General features: G+C 34.5%; 1 protein-coding gene across 1 annotated transcript in view; it reads right to left on the bottom strand.

Moving 5' to 3' along the window:
• Positions 1 to 14,571, bottom strand: part of OSTN (osteocrin) — a 44,515-nt gene extending 29,944 nt beyond the window's left edge. Inside the window, exons 1-2 of the mRNA XM_028505321.2 lie at positions 14,490 to 14,571; positions 2,558 to 2,656 (exon numbers count right to left, since the gene is read on the bottom strand). Of these exons, the coding sequence (XP_028361122.1) occupies positions 2,558 to 2,656 (99 nt within the window). The 5' untranslated portion in view covers positions 14,490 to 14,571. The remainder of the gene's footprint in view (positions 1 to 2,557; positions 2,657 to 14,489) is intronic.
• Positions 14,572 to 15,816: the final 1,245 nt, after the last annotated feature.

The raw sequence follows: 15,816 nt of genomic DNA, 5'->3' as shown, positions 1-15,816 counted from the left end.
GTGATGTACACTGAGCAGAAATTAAAGACAACACACACACACACACACACACACGCCAGAACTCCATGCCTGCCTCCCACATTTAGTATATTAACTGATCATTCTTTCAAATTCATTCCCAGTAACAACTGTATCCTTCATTGTCATTCCCATAGCATTGCAGTTATACTTCTTTGATCTTTGCACTCATTTCATTTTTCTTTGTAACAGATTGATTACAATATATTTGTATTGCGCATTAGATTGTATCTTGAGGGCAGCAACGACACCTAATTAGTCATTTATTTGCTCTATTAAATGCCTATCCCAGTATTTTGCTCATAGTACTCAATTCATTTCTGATAAATATTTACTGAATTAATTCTGAAAAACACTAAACTTTATACTATTGTTTTCACCATTCATTCCTTCTTTATTGATTCAAGCTGCTAGGCATTCATTATGTACCAGGTTGTGCATTAGACTTAAGGAATGAAATGATGAACAAAATCTAGCAGTCTCTGCCCTCAGGGGCTTACCATTTTTATCCATTTGATTTATCAACAAACATTAATGTGTGTCTACAATGACTCAGAACTTTCTCAATGACTTTATTGCCCCATGTAAAATTTCTTATTTATTTGTCTGTTGTACATATTGCCCTTTTGTAGTTCATCTAAGTCATAAAAGTATGGGTGCCTAGTTTGTGAGTATTGTCTTTTCCTTTCCGAGGCCCAATCACAGCATTTTTAAAATGCTCCTGTTAACAATCTCAAGTCATTGTGTAGTCTAGCACATACTACTTCTTTTCCAAGAGCCTGAGAATATTTCCCTCTGGGAAGAAACTTATCTCCAAGGATCTCTGCCTTTTAATCACATTCTTTCATGAGTCAGATTCCTGACCTAGGCAAGACTGTTTTTCTCTACTTCTTGTTGTCCTTGTTGAGTTATTTCTTCCATTCTGTTTGTTTTCTTCAATAAAACAAAAGAGTAGCATTTTTTTCAAGCCGTTTTAGCTTTGACTTCAGCAACTGTCTTTGAAATTCTTATAGTCTGACACCCAGACTCAAAACTGTTGGGTCTATCTTAATTGTTATGTTAGGGTTACCAAGTCTGGCTCTTCCTGGAAAAACTCTCTTCCCTCTGCTCTTTATGATTCCCATATCAGGTCCTCTTCACTGATTATCACCTTATAACTTTTTTCTTTTATTTCCCTCTTTTTTTCTATTCTATCCTGAATTCTGCCATGAAGTTAATTATCTCCAATACCCTTCCATTGTATAAAAAATTAAAAATTGCTCCAAGCTTTTTGTTACTTACAGTGCAGTCTGCAATATGGTTCCAATCTCCTCTTAAAATCTCAACTTCTATCATTTCCCTATATAAGTATGACAACATAGAAACTGGAGAGGAGAAAAATTCTGTAATCATGAGAAAGAAATTCTAAAGAACAGGAGACAAATATTCAAAGGGGAAAAACTAGGATATATTTCATTATCTCTGAGCGTTTTCCAAAACATATGTTTTTATCCTTCCAACTGACATATGCACAAAATAGTTTTATTTTATTTTTTAAATTTTTTAAAAAGATTTTCACTTATTTATTTTTAGAGAGGGAATGGAGGGAGAAAGAGAGAGAGAAACATCAGTGTGCGGTTGCTGGGAGCTGTGGCCTGCAACCCAGGCATGTGCCCTGACTGGGAATCGAACCTGCGATGCTTTGGTTCGCAGCCTGTGCTCAATCCACTGAGCTATGCCAGCCAGGGTGAGTTTTGTTCATTTTTAAAGATTTTTTTTTAATATTTCATTTATTTAATTTTAGAGACGGGAATGGAGGGAGAAAGAAAGGGAGAGAAGCAATGTGTGGTTGCCTCTCAAGTGCCCCCTACTGGGGACCTGGCTTGCAACACAGGCGTGTGCCCTGACTGGGAATTGAGCTGCAGGTGCCCTGACTGGGAATTTGGTTTGCAGGCCTGCATTCAAACCACTGAGTCACACCAGCCAGGGCAAAGATATTTTTAATCTTCAGAAAAATCATAGAACTCATACCAGAGTTGCTCTTTGGTAAATGCATTTCAGACCCTTCATTTTATTTCAGTACAAAGAATATTTCTAATAAATTCAAATAAGCCAAATTCACTTGTCTTTCTGTGACGATGTGTTCACATTTTTTTCCTTTGTACTTTGGCGAAAAGAAAACATTTGTATAGTAATAACAAGTTTGGCCAAAACTAGTCAAATTTTGCCATATAAAAAGCTTCAAATTTCATGTAAAAACACTTCAACTTTATGTATTTAATATAATTATACATAAGGCTGAAATGATCAATTTTTCTGTCATGACTTCTGTTCAAGGAATACAAATACTGCTTATTCCAGTTTTTTTTTCTTTTTAACATTTAGATACCTGGCTTTCCCTGAATGGACAGTGAGGACAAGACATAGGAAAAAATGCTAATAACCTTTGCTTTTGTGTTTTCAAGGCATTCCCCTATTTGCCAGCATCCCCTGCTTCTGATATTAGTAGAACTTGTTTGCATTCATAATATATATAGTCCCTTAAGCTAGTTTCCATTACCTCTGTTGCTACATCCACTGAGAGCACCTCTCCTGAGCCCCACAGCATCAATGTCATGGCCAGGATAACATGTACACTTGCCAATCTCCAGTCCAGCATCTAGGAGTCACACACACCAGGGTTAACATTGTTAGTTTGGCATATAAAGGTAGAAAACAAAACTCCTGTAAAGCTTATGATATACAGGTGATAAATCAAATTATTCAGCTTCTGTATGTTGGAGTACACCTTTGCAAAACTTAAGTAATAGTTAATAGGACCCATCAATCTCCCAGAATGAATTCTATCAAGGCTTCATTTCCAAGGAAATGTAGATTGGAGTTCCACAGCTATAATAATGTAATTGGAAGTAAGCCAAGTCTGAGAAATCTCCTTTGTGTAACTTTATTCTTTGTCTAATCTAGGATTGCAGCCCCGTGGACCTAAGGGGAAATGTGTGAAATGGGTCAAGTGTGAGGGAATAAGACCTGATGAGGTCTATGGCGAACCAGAGAGAATGTGCTATGTCTAAAAGCATTTCAATTCAAATGTCAAAACCACCACAAACCCAATGGGAGAATATCTTTATGTTCTTGTGATATATAAGGGTTTCTTTAGCAAGATTCAAAAACCGCATCCCTTACAGAAAATTCTGTAAGATTTCATTGTATTAAAATTTAAAAATTCTGTATGATCAGGTAAAATAAACAAAATAAAAACAAATTAAAAGGTGGAATATATATCCAATACATGTAAAACAAAAAGATAAGCACTTGGAAAATTTAAATAACTGACAAAAATTTTAAAACTAGATGCACAAGTATAAATGGGCCTGAGTTTATATGGAGACATGTATCTGAAAGTTCATAGCCTCATTGTTTATGATTGTAAAAAATCAGAATCAACATAACTAACCTACTCAAGAAGAAATGGATATATCATCTGAGGTATATTCATACCATAGACTTAAAGCAAATGACTTAAATATATGTATTTACTGTTAAAACAAATGACCTAAACGTTATATGTATTTATAAACATGGAATTAAAAAAACAGTTTTGGGGCAAATTAGATTTTCTAGAGCACTACAGATAGCATACTACCATTTATTTACATTGGAAATACACAAAGCAATTCCATATATTTAGAAATCTAAGAAATCTATACATATAATTAAAGCATACGGTACTTGATCATATAAACCAATGGTACTTGATCATGACTCTGATTGCCTCACTGGAGAGTAGGGAGCAAGTAGAATCATGGAGGAAACATAAGGGTCTTTCTCACTCACTCTCTCTATGTGTGTATATACTCACACATACATGCATAACAAATATTTCAAAATCACATTTGTTAATTCAGTGTGGTAAGCAGAAAGATAGGTCATTTATACATTTACTTTTTTACATTGAAAACCATTACATATCCAATTCAAGTTCATCTGTGGTTTAGACCAGGCCTGCTGGCTGCCAGCCTGGCCACTGGTACAGGGGGAGGGAGATCACAAGCTGTGAGTTACAACAGAATGGGCTTGCGTTCACCACCTAGTATGGCATTGGGAAGTCCCCAGTGCACCTTTTATGAATGTGAGGTCTCAGTAAATTTCTATCTCCCTTAAAAAATCATTGGGAATTCTCCTGGGAGCAAAAAGGAAGGAGTTCTAGGATAATCTGAGGAACTGGATTTGTGTCTCATTTTTGCTTCAGTGTTACTGTGACCTCAGTGTATACAATTCAACCTGAATTTAGCTTTATTTTCCATATTTGTGAAGTGAGGCATAATTTTCACCTCAAAGGAACTTGGAGAGGGTTGAGTTCATCTATGTATGTCTTCTTTATCTCACATAGTATTCCCAATTTGTTAGTGAAAGAACACATATGAAACATTACTAAATATTTCTACAGTAATTATATTCTCTTTGGGATGACCCAAGATTTTCTTCGTAACACTTCCCTAAAATACTGTTGTTATGAAACTGCAATGTAGATTTCAGTAATAAATGCTATCTTCTAGAAAATAGACAAGTAAATGTTTTATATAGACAAAGTATAAATAAAATGAAGATAAAATGTTTTAACATTGCTCTTAACATTTATTTGTCATATATAATCTTAATTCTCATGCAATGTAGTCTAAACTCATTCTCCATTATATCTCTAATTGATCCTTTTGGGGATCTTGCTACATAATGTTAGCTACAACTGCTCCTCTGTATTCTGCCCTTTCTGGAAGAGGTCAGTGAATTTTGTGTCCTCTTCCTGACAAATGGATTTTTGAACTTAGTTTTTTGGTAAGTATCAAAATACAATAAATTATAATTATGCCTCTATATTGACACAGTAGGAAAATAAGAAAGAATGCAACATTATGTGTTAAAAAAATACCAACCCCAAACTCCATTACCTATTCTTGAGAAAATCAGCCACTGATTCATATTTTTCTATCTTATTTTGTTGATGGGTCTTTTATTTTCCTCAATAAAAGGAAGCTATATTAAAAACATTACTATTTAAGAATTGTTTTATATTTCTGGCATTCTCTTTTTAAAATAGTTCTCTCATTCAATTGAAGATAAACCACAATTGTGATGTTTTCCTTCCTCATTTTTTATCATGTTAAAAACAGGTTACAAAGTATAAAATTGCCCTATTTTATAAGTCTTTCCATGTGGATTTCCTTTAACTATTTTTATGTACATTTTCTTAAACCAGGTTTCTCCATCTCTGCAATCTTATAAATGGCACAGGATGATGGGTGTTTACAATATTGATGATTATGTCTGAGGCATATATTTTTGTACTTGGGTGTATATAGGAAAAAAGTCATAATGTATCATCTTACAGATAACCACATCCTGATTATTTGGAGAGGGAGATGTAAAAATAAATGCAGAGTTTAAATACACACATTTAATGGTTTAAAGCCATGCTTGTAGCCAGTTAACCAAAAGGCCAAGTTCCTAAATATGGCATTTGGTACACTAATGAAAACAAACACCCTGGCACCTGCCGCACAAAAGACATTTGATTAACTAGTTGAAACTTGATTGCTACCAAATTAGAAACAGAGGAAATTATAGGGAGGGAAGGAAAAGACCAGGTTCGGCTCCATTTCCCTATTTTGTTGATAGTGGATAAATATAGCCCATGATTTAAAAATCTGTTCAGCCCCATGTATACTCCAGATCACAGAATAAGCACTCAAAGGATGTTCATTGTGTGAATATACCAAAGTGGAGGTGTTTGCAATTTTTTCAGTATGCCAATAAATTTTATTGAGTAATATTTGAATATCATTTCTTTGGGTAGTGAGGAGCTTCGAAAGAGACAGTGGAGTGGGCATGAGATCTTCCTTACAAAATATGGTGTGCACTTTGTTAATTTTTTAAGCAATTGCTCTATGATGTGCAGGCATTTTCACTTTTTAAATAATACTGCTGAATAAACAAACATCTTACACTGTATAGCAACTTCACCTTTGTGTCAAAGATTTTTCACATTTAAGAACTCATTATACAAAAAAAAAAAAAGAACTCATTATACCTTGAAAGGATTCTCTAAACTGTGGCTGGAATGGTGGTGGTGGAGGGAACAAGTGGGGAGGGGTGAAGTTTACTCATTTAAGTTCGGGAAACAACATACATTGAATATTCCTCTAGAACACTGATAGTGCATTGACACTTACAGACTGACTCTGAAAGTTCAGTAGTAAAGGAACTGATTCAATTTTATTTAAAGCAGTGTTCATTGAGAGGTCTGTGAAAATGGAGAAAGACATTTGCATTATTGAGAGTCAGTGCTGCAAAGTGTCATTTGTGTAAAAACAAATCTGTTAAGTAGGTTGGGGTGAAAAATAAAAGGTTGAGAATCACTGATCTAAAAACAAAGGAACAAACTGAGATGATGGGAGTAAGAGTAAGAGAGGATTAAGCTAAACAAGAGAAGCATTATTAGCCAGTATATGATCTAACTCATTTTTTAACTAAAAATTATTAAACTATCTGCCTTTGAAGGCTGGTGTTGAAGAAAAATAAACTACTCAGATGATTAAGGAAATTTCTCTTCAACAGTATCTGACTTAAAGATGGATCTAACCACTAGACACCCTCAAAAGAAGACTGAGTTTGGGGGTGAATCTCGATAACTTCTGGAATTATTTTCCCTAATTTCTTGATCAGAAATATTCAAAATAGAATCTACTTGCCCCTATATTCACCAAAAATTAAAAATAAAGGGCTTAACAATAAAGGACTTAAAAGTAATTTAAAATGTTTTTTATCTCCTCTTCCCATTTTGGTGGAGCAGTGACCTTTAAGTGAGAAGTGTTATATGAATGGTTCCAAGTTCAGATCCTAGGGAACGACTATGTGTGCCTGCCCACAACGCTGCCCACAACCTTCTTTCTTCAAAAATGAGGGTGGTTTTCTACACAAGAGTTAAGTCACCTTGGCCTTTAAGTAAATCTGTAAAGCAGAGTATGTTCTTCAGTATACCCTTTACCTTGTCCCATAAGTTACAGCCACCCGCGCCTTTTTGATAATAGAGAAACGCAATTGAAATAGTAGATAACAGAGTGATTGTAATTTTTTTTTTCATTTTAAAAAAATGCTTACAGGAGACTATGCTAAACACAGAATCAGTATGGGATGCTGTGATAGAAATAGACCCAATCTAGGATTTGTCAGACTCAGGTTCTGCCTGGGCTTGCGAGCTATATCACTGTGTGCCTTTAGGCCAATTTTCTTCTGTAGAAGGAGTAAAATGAGGCTGGTCTAACTGACCTATAAAGTTGCTTCTAGCTTTTTTATAGTCTGTTGGTATACCTGGCTCTTTTCTGTTTGAAGTGCAGCCACCATAGGTAATGATAATCATAGGTGAATGTTGAGCTGGGAAACCTTTCTGCTGTCCCTCAAGTCAGCTGCATCTGTGTACAACATTTCATATAGGTTCTGACATAAATAGGTTCTGCTTGAATATTCCACCTGATGAGAAGGGGCTTCCAAATCTTTAGTGTAAGATATCATTTTTGGTAGGAAAACCCATTTTATAAATATATTTAAGAAATGAAGAAAGTGCTACCAACTGAATTATGACATGCTATCAAGTGTAAGACTCTATTGGATTCATTCTGATTTCAGAAATATTAAATATACATAAGAATAAATGAAATATGGTCTATCTATTTCCAAACATTTATCTGCTTTTTACTTGTTTTTGTCATCATGTTTAAGTCATTGTGCTCAGTCTCCCCACATTTTCAAAGCAAAATTTGTCAGAGCTGAGAAGACAGATGTCATAGTAAGCAGTTGTAGCACTTAGAGAGAAGAAGAATGGTATAATAACTAACATATTATCACACAAAAATTTTAAAAAGAACATAAGTAACATTAAAATTTTTAAAGATTTGATGGAGTTGCTATTCCTCTGCACTTAGAGTTGATAGTTTGTCTATGGAGGTAAAACAATCATTTAAATATTTGTACAGTAATCACAAATAATAGTATTAGTAGATATAGTTGATACAATATAGGGATTTTTTTATAAAAGGAATTTTCAGCTATCTGAAACCTCCATCAGTATTGCATGTGTACACACATATGTACATATATTTTACACATGTTACTCCAAAAACTTCTTTAGATGAACTAATAAGTACTTAAAAAATAAAGTCCTTTCAGTCAATGAGTAGGTATTCAACATAAGAAAATTATTTCTGTGATGGTGAAAAAAAATCAGACTTGGGTAGAAGGATAGGGATAAGTGTGTTTGCTGTGTTTGCTGTGCTATTTATTGGTCTGGTGACCTTGAACAAGAAGCAAACCTGTTAAAAATATCTAATAAAACTTACTTTACGAATTCACAAAATTTTAATTGTTTAATTATAGTTAATCTAAAATTATGTGATTAATGTACAATTAGCACAAATTATTATGGATTTGGCTTAGGTTTTACAAATAAGAGCAGTAAAAAGATTTAACTTATATTTAATATTATTTACTAAAATATATAAAGATATACATCATCTGTATAAAAACACTGCATTATATTTTTTTCTTATTTTATCATAGGTAAAAATTTTAGTGTGAACTTTAAATTGTGCATGAAAACATTTTGTAAACTATAAGGCAATGTGTAGAGATTCATGACATGTTATAAAAGTAATTATTACTGAGCTGAAGGCTGGTCTTTGAAGACAAGTCCTTCCAGGGAATGTAAAGCTTATACTCAACAACTATCTAGGGAATTTGGGGCCATTTATAGAGACAATCTGCAAAGCGTATGTTAAACAACTAAGAGGATACATTACAATTTGACATTATACAGACAGTCTTAGTATTTCAGTGAATGGCATTTAAACATGGTGTGAAAGATAATTGTTTCTAGTTTTCTTTGATGAGTGAAGCACCAGGTGCTTGGGACACTTGACTGCTGGAAAGCAGAGGCGAGGGTTTCTAGGTCTTTTCTTTATTGGCACTGTTATTCAACAGTGTTAGTGAACAGTTGCACCAACAGAGAACTAAGTGTGGCTGTGGCACTTAGAACTTTAGAAGTGGGGAATTAGTTTCAGATCCTCATGAACTCAAATAAGAAATTTAAAATCACTGAAGATTTCATCAAAGAGCAATTGAATTACAACTTGTATCTTCTGTTACTAACATGTACATCACCTCTATCATCCTCATGAAGATATATCTGAGAAATGATCATGGGGCTTAGTAATTTATTTAAAAATCTCTGTAAAATGTGTTTTTCTCTGTAAAGTGTGTGATAGTCATCTTGCTTTATGTTTTGGGTATGATCTTGAATGGAAAGTCCAAATTGACACTGATAAATTTAACATTTCCCATTAAAAAAAAGATCAGGGATTTCTTTCCCATTTCTCATTACTCTTCAATTGGCAGTGGTCAATTTTCCAAAGTCACAAAGCCAGTGAGAAGAAGAGCCAGAACAACAACTTATGCTTTCAGGCACTCATTTTCATGCTCCTTCAAGTATAACCTATTTGTGGAAGTATAAAACATTTTTCCATTTCAAAAACAAATTGCTTATAAAGTAAAATATTTATGGATGAGGTGTTCCTAATGTGGAAGACACCTGCATTTTAAAATGACTTTCCCTGAATACTACAAAACAGGAAAAATGATAATTTACTGTTATATATGAGTTAACTGATTTTATTCTATTTGGCACCATTTTCATTCTATTTTGTACAATATAACCTTCCGGAATTGTAACATTTTGTGTGTTTTTTTTCTATTTGGAATTTTCAGTCATACTACTAGTATCTTTCTTGCAAAAATTTAAGAAGGCAGAAAGCTACATGGAGCCATAAAGGAAGATCTTATTGTTAAAAAGCTTAGCTATGTATATTTAACAAAGTATTTAGCTGTCAATGTAAACTCCTTGAGGGTAGGAATTATGTCATGTTTACCAGTGTATCTCAGCACCCAACGGAATGCATACAGGGTCAACATTATGTGTTAGAATGAATGCATGGAGCAGTCTACGTGGCAGTAAACAGAAATGCAGGGCAGATATTAACATTCCAGTTTTATTGAGATGGAAACTGAAGCTTAGAGAAAGGGATTTGCCCAAGTTTTACATCTACAGCAATATGTGTCAAAGATCATGCAAAATTCCAGTATGGCCATTAACGTTCACATTGTAGATTCTCATTGTAATTCAAGGAACTTGCATCAATATTCTCCAACAGTTATTGCAATATGGTTTAAGATTAATCCTCATCAACCATTAATTTACATTGAGATTCCTGAATTATTACTGTCACCTAGATGTAGAAAAGAACTTTGTGTTATGATTGTATAAACTCTGATAAGGGCATTTGTTATTTAATGTCAATATTTAATAATGGGTTTGAATCTTTAAAACTATGGACAGGAAAAAGTTGGCAGAGCTGCACTTGACAGGCTATTTGGCTATTGAATACAAAGGCAATTTTTAGGTAGTATTAAAAGGCTTTCAAAAGGTTAAGCTGGAAAAATGCAGTTAAATATGGCATTATATGTTTCAGGATAATGTGGAATATCATCACCTCCTTCACCTTGCATCCCACTTTGTACTTATATATAATATTTAATTAAATATTGACTTAAATTTTAATTATGCTATAGTAGCCAATATCATCAATGAAAAACACTCTCTAAAATATAAATGAAGGGCCAAAAATACAAATTTAATAGTAACAACAGGATGCATTCATTAGGCAGACACTGAACATCAGATACCAGTGTTGTAAAGGTAAGTGAGACGCTCTTCCTGTCCTCAGGGCTCTCAGCCTGGTGGGGGTGGAGCTTCCTCAGCCATTGCCAGGCCAGGAGCTTCCTCCACCAATAGAACACTCTCTGTAGAATGCTTTCATCTCCTTCAAGTACAATTTTTGTACATAACATTTTATTTTAACATTTGCAAGTACTTTATTATTATGTAATTCATCTATCTCCTTTCACCCTAATGACAGTTGTGTTAGGGTTATTAGCTGACACAACCTGGGGTACTTTAAAACTCTGGTTTCTTAACTTCTGGTAGTGTGTGAACATTTTCTAAGAAATCAAATTGAATTAGTAGAAAGAATTTTGTTGGTCCTTAAGTTACAGAGATCTGGGTATGATTCCTGACTGAGCATGCCACTTAGCCTCTCTGGTTTAACAGCTCTATTGGAAAAATGGGGCAAAGACTTAGTCTGTAGGTTTATCATAAGGATTATAAATAATATAGGTAAAGTGACTGGTGCAAAATAGTTACTCAATAAATAATTGCTATTATCCTGCATTGCCTTCTAAATATGGCAATTTTTCAAAATATTATTTTTATTTTTTATTTTTATGGAAAAAAACCCCTCTGTTATCCTTGTTCATTGTAAGGAAAGTAATTAGTCCTTAGAATCTAGAATTATAGCAGAATGATAGAAATTTAAATTTAATAAAGTAATATTGAGTGAAAGAAGGAAATTTCACTAAAAAGACTTATAAGTGACAATCACTCTAATAATTAATATTACCATATGCTACATGTTACTATTAATTTCAGCCATAATATGTCCCTGAACACATAGCATACAACTCTAAAGAATATCATAGTGGGAAGAAAACAAAGGCAAGAAATCTCAGTTGTACTCAAAACATAATTATTCTTTAAGCTCTAATGAACAAAATGAACGTTTAGTTGAATTTCAATATAATGTGAAAAATAGTTTTTGTTTTATAGTTCATTATATCTTTATTAACCTCATTTTTAAGTCACTATTCTTGTTGTTAAGATCATGATTTTTCACATAATTTTTGTAATACTGACAGTATGGGATAGTCAGGTGTGTGTCATGGAAGCAGAGTTGCCATGGGTGTCGTGGAAATTAAGGACCTTGTGACACAAGCCATATTTGACAGGAGTGCAACAAGGAGGCAGCTGGGAAGGGATAGGCTATGAAGAAGGTCAGGGAAGAGATGACATCACTTTTCAATTTTCTTAGAAAATTGGACAGAGAAGCCAGAGCTTGCAGGGAAATTCAGCTACCACCATGGGGACCATGGACACTCATGGAGAGGTCCATGGGAAGCCACAGCTATAACTTGGTGGGTCAGTGGCCAAGGTGCCAGTGGTGGGCTGGATGACATTTTAAAAATGCATTTTTTCACATGTATAGAGACTTATGTGTTATAGAAATATAGAATTTTAGAAAGGAAGGTGGTACCCATTAGAAATTGTCAAATTAAACTCCTCAGTAGATAAAGAGAGTGAGGCTCAGGGACAATTAACTTGCCCAAGGGAGAGGAGGAGATGAGGGGGAGACATAAAATGGATGAAGAGGAGGAGGGAGAAGGGGAGCTGGTGCTTGGTGCTGAAGCTTTAGCTGGTGAGGCTGCTATAGGGGAGAAGGCACAAGGCTGGGCCACAGCCAGTTCCAGCCAACCAAGGATTGGGCAATTACTGGCAGGTGACGCTAACTCCTGCTGCAGAGAGGTACTCGGATGGTTATTTGGAGAAAGGAGAGGAGGGCTCAGCTTAAAAATGCCTCTCATCAGAGAGATCTTCGGGCACATGGGAGCTGGCCTGGGTGGGGATGTGCCCAAGGCTATGGGAGAACTTGTGGCTCATCTCTTGTATCCTCCCATGCTAAGGGAGAAAAGAATCCCTCCTCGGCTGAGTGAAAGCTGCCCAAGTCAGAACTGAGGTTAGAAGTCTGGTTCCCTGACTCCAAAGCTTGTGCTCTCTGATGGCACCATTGAATCTAAGCAAAACTTGTCTGGTGGGTAAGGGTCGCTGAAGATGAAATATTGGCAAGGAGGTTAAATTAGAGGATGTTTGAAGATCAGCCACAAGATACTCTTATACTAGGTGCTCATTTTGTACTACAGGGAAAATTGCTGAAATGGAGCTTCCCCAGGTCAGTCACACACTCAGTCTCCCTGGCACGTCTGGTTCTTTTTTTCTCCTTCAATGATAATGGAATATTATTGAACCCCACTCTATGCTTAACGCTTGCCTGAAGTTGCACAGCAACATAGCGACAGAGTTGGAGTAATATTTTGGGACTGCTTACTTTGACTCTATTCCTTTAAGACAAGCTCAATTAATATAACTTTATTATACAAATGTTCAAATCATTGAAAGTATTTGACCAAGAAGTTAAAATTATAGCTCTGATGTCCCAAACAAACTCTACTAAACATATCTTCTCTACTGCTTTTCTTCTCTCTAGTGACTCATTATAGAAGAATCAATTCAAAATCCTGAGAAATAAAGGGAAGAAAGCAAATGTCATCCTTAAACACCTTAAATAACTTATTGAATGAAACCACAGTGCAATTCACTTACAAAGAGGAGACTTGAATTCATAGCTACAGGATAAAATTAACTTGCCCAAGGGAGAGGAGATGAAAGGAAGACATAAAATGGTTGAAGAGGAGGAGGGAGCAGGGGGAGCCGGTGCTTGGTGCTGAGGTCTGAGCTGATGAGGCTTACATGAGGGAGCAGGAGTAAGGCAATCATAGAAAAGTTCTGTGACTGCTGATGGATAAGCACCAAACTAAAGAAGAGGCACAAAATGTGCCTGGTTTTGGGGGAGAAAATATAACCTTATCAATTCTATAGCCTAAATGGGCATTAAAATAATTATACATCATTGTTAAAATTATTTAATTTCTAGGAAAATAACACAAAAATAATCCCAGTTCAAAATCTATAGAATTTATTACTGTAATTCAAAAGAATAGTATTTGCCTTGCTAAACTGGATTTATTGAGTGTACACTATTTCCACAGAACAAAACCTGAAACAAAATATTAAATTTGTTCTTAAACAGAACTCAAATGTATGTTTCAGATTAACTTTCAATTCAATCATTTAACAGCAAAAGCACTTCATTAAATACCAAAAAATAAATATGATCCATCTACTCTAAACTGTTATTAATAACCTACTTGCATATTTAAGTTTCATAAGATGAAAAACAGTATAATTTAGATTTAAAGAATGTAGCATTTGATTAATTTAGGATGTTCTTTGGCTCCAATTTTGATAGAAATAAAGGTAAGAGAAAAACTTTCCTTCCTACCTAGGTTGTTATAAGTGGATTTCTTTTGTACATTAAAAAATGTCTTCACATTCATCATCTCTGATGGAAGTAAACTAATGCTATTAATATACACATAGAATCATTATCTTTGTTTTGGAATGGAAAATAAAAGCTAAAAAATAATGTAATAAATATGAAATGTCTGAGTAAACAATTAGCTGCACTCATAGTTTGTATTACAAAATTATCTTCTTAGGTTTTTTACTCATTTTAGAGATGGAAATATTACTCCCCAAAAGCATTTCTAATTTTAACAAAAATCAAAATACAACCAAAACATTAAATGTATGTAAAAACTCATAAAAATAGTTAAAAGGAAAAATACTAAATTGTTATCAGCTTTTATATTTAACTTACCTTGTGGAAAATCAGGAGATTCTAACTTTAGAATCCTGTCTGTGCAGTTTCTCCCAAACTCAGCCCCGATGGTGAGTTCTCTCCCTGAGTTTTTATAGTCTCAGTTATACACCCCTTACTCCAATCCCTGCCTTTGCTCTCTCTTACATCATTTCTACAGATTTTCCACTGAACATTTCCCCAAGCCTCTCTTCAATATTCCTCTCTCTCTCTCTTTCCCTCTCCTATTCTTTCTCTTCATATTTATTATATCTATTGCTTTGATCATGGCATTTTAGTAAAAACAGGAGTTTTGGGCTCTGGAAAATTTAAGTAAACATTTAATATTGTGTTCAGCCTTAGACCCATCACCTCTTTCTGAGGTTTTAGTCTAGCTCAGATCATTACAAATCATATGAGGGAAATAGAAGGTACTAAGATTTGTTTTAAAAAATCACCAGGGTATTTCAAAGTAAGGTTTTGTGATATTATAATCAGAAACCCAAACTGACTTACAGCTGTATATTTTGGACCCTTAAATTAAGTGATCATCTATGGAAATGGTGAGTAGTTCCAGCCTCGGTCAGGTGAACAGCTCTGTGTCAGTGGCACCGACAGCTCCTTCGTAATTAACATTGCTATACTGGGAAGGCTGTCACTAACAAACCTATAAATACTGAAGAGTGACATGTGGGCTATAAATGCAGACGTTTTAATCATTCTTATCTTTCTCTTGTTCTCTAGTATTTTAATTTCTTTTTAACAAAAATATTCCTGCCTCTATCTGAAAGTTTTTTCATTCTCATTTTCTACTAATCATAATGACAACTTTGCATACACAAATTGTAAAACGGTATCCTGAAGGTAGTATGCTAATTTGTTAGATCATTATTAGCTCATTTGCTTCACAAATAGCTCCCCATTTGCCAGATAAAGAAACCGAGGCTAGATAAAATAAGTGACTTTATGAGATCAAACAGCTAGAAGTAGTAGCAGAGCCAGATTTCAAATAAAGATCTTAATTCCATATCCAGTTCTTTTCCCACGACTTCATTCTGTCTCAGTATTTAAAAAGCTAGAAAAAAGAATCCAAACCATATTGTGTTTTTGCACAAATAGAAATAAATTTGTTCCTTTGGTTTTGCTTTAAAAGCCATTTAAAATACTACTCAGTAGTATAGGAACAATTACATGGTTAATTTGGATCTAGATGGGGAACTGACCAGAGCACAATTTGAATTGGTGGGACAGTAAATGCTTCATTTTTATGAAGGGTTTCCAGGGATAACATATGTCTCAACAAGCTTGAAATTTGAGTAGTTGGCAGCGATAGTTCACAAGTCAAGAT

Source organism: Phyllostomus discolor, chromosome 2, assembly GCF_004126475.2.
Source record: "Phyllostomus discolor isolate MPI-MPIP mPhyDis1 chromosome 2, mPhyDis1.pri.v3, whole genome shotgun sequence".
Classification (NCBI taxonomy): domain Eukaryota; kingdom Metazoa; phylum Chordata; class Mammalia; order Chiroptera; family Phyllostomidae; genus Phyllostomus; species Phyllostomus discolor.
This window is presented reverse-complemented; position numbering and strand designations above follow the sequence as displayed.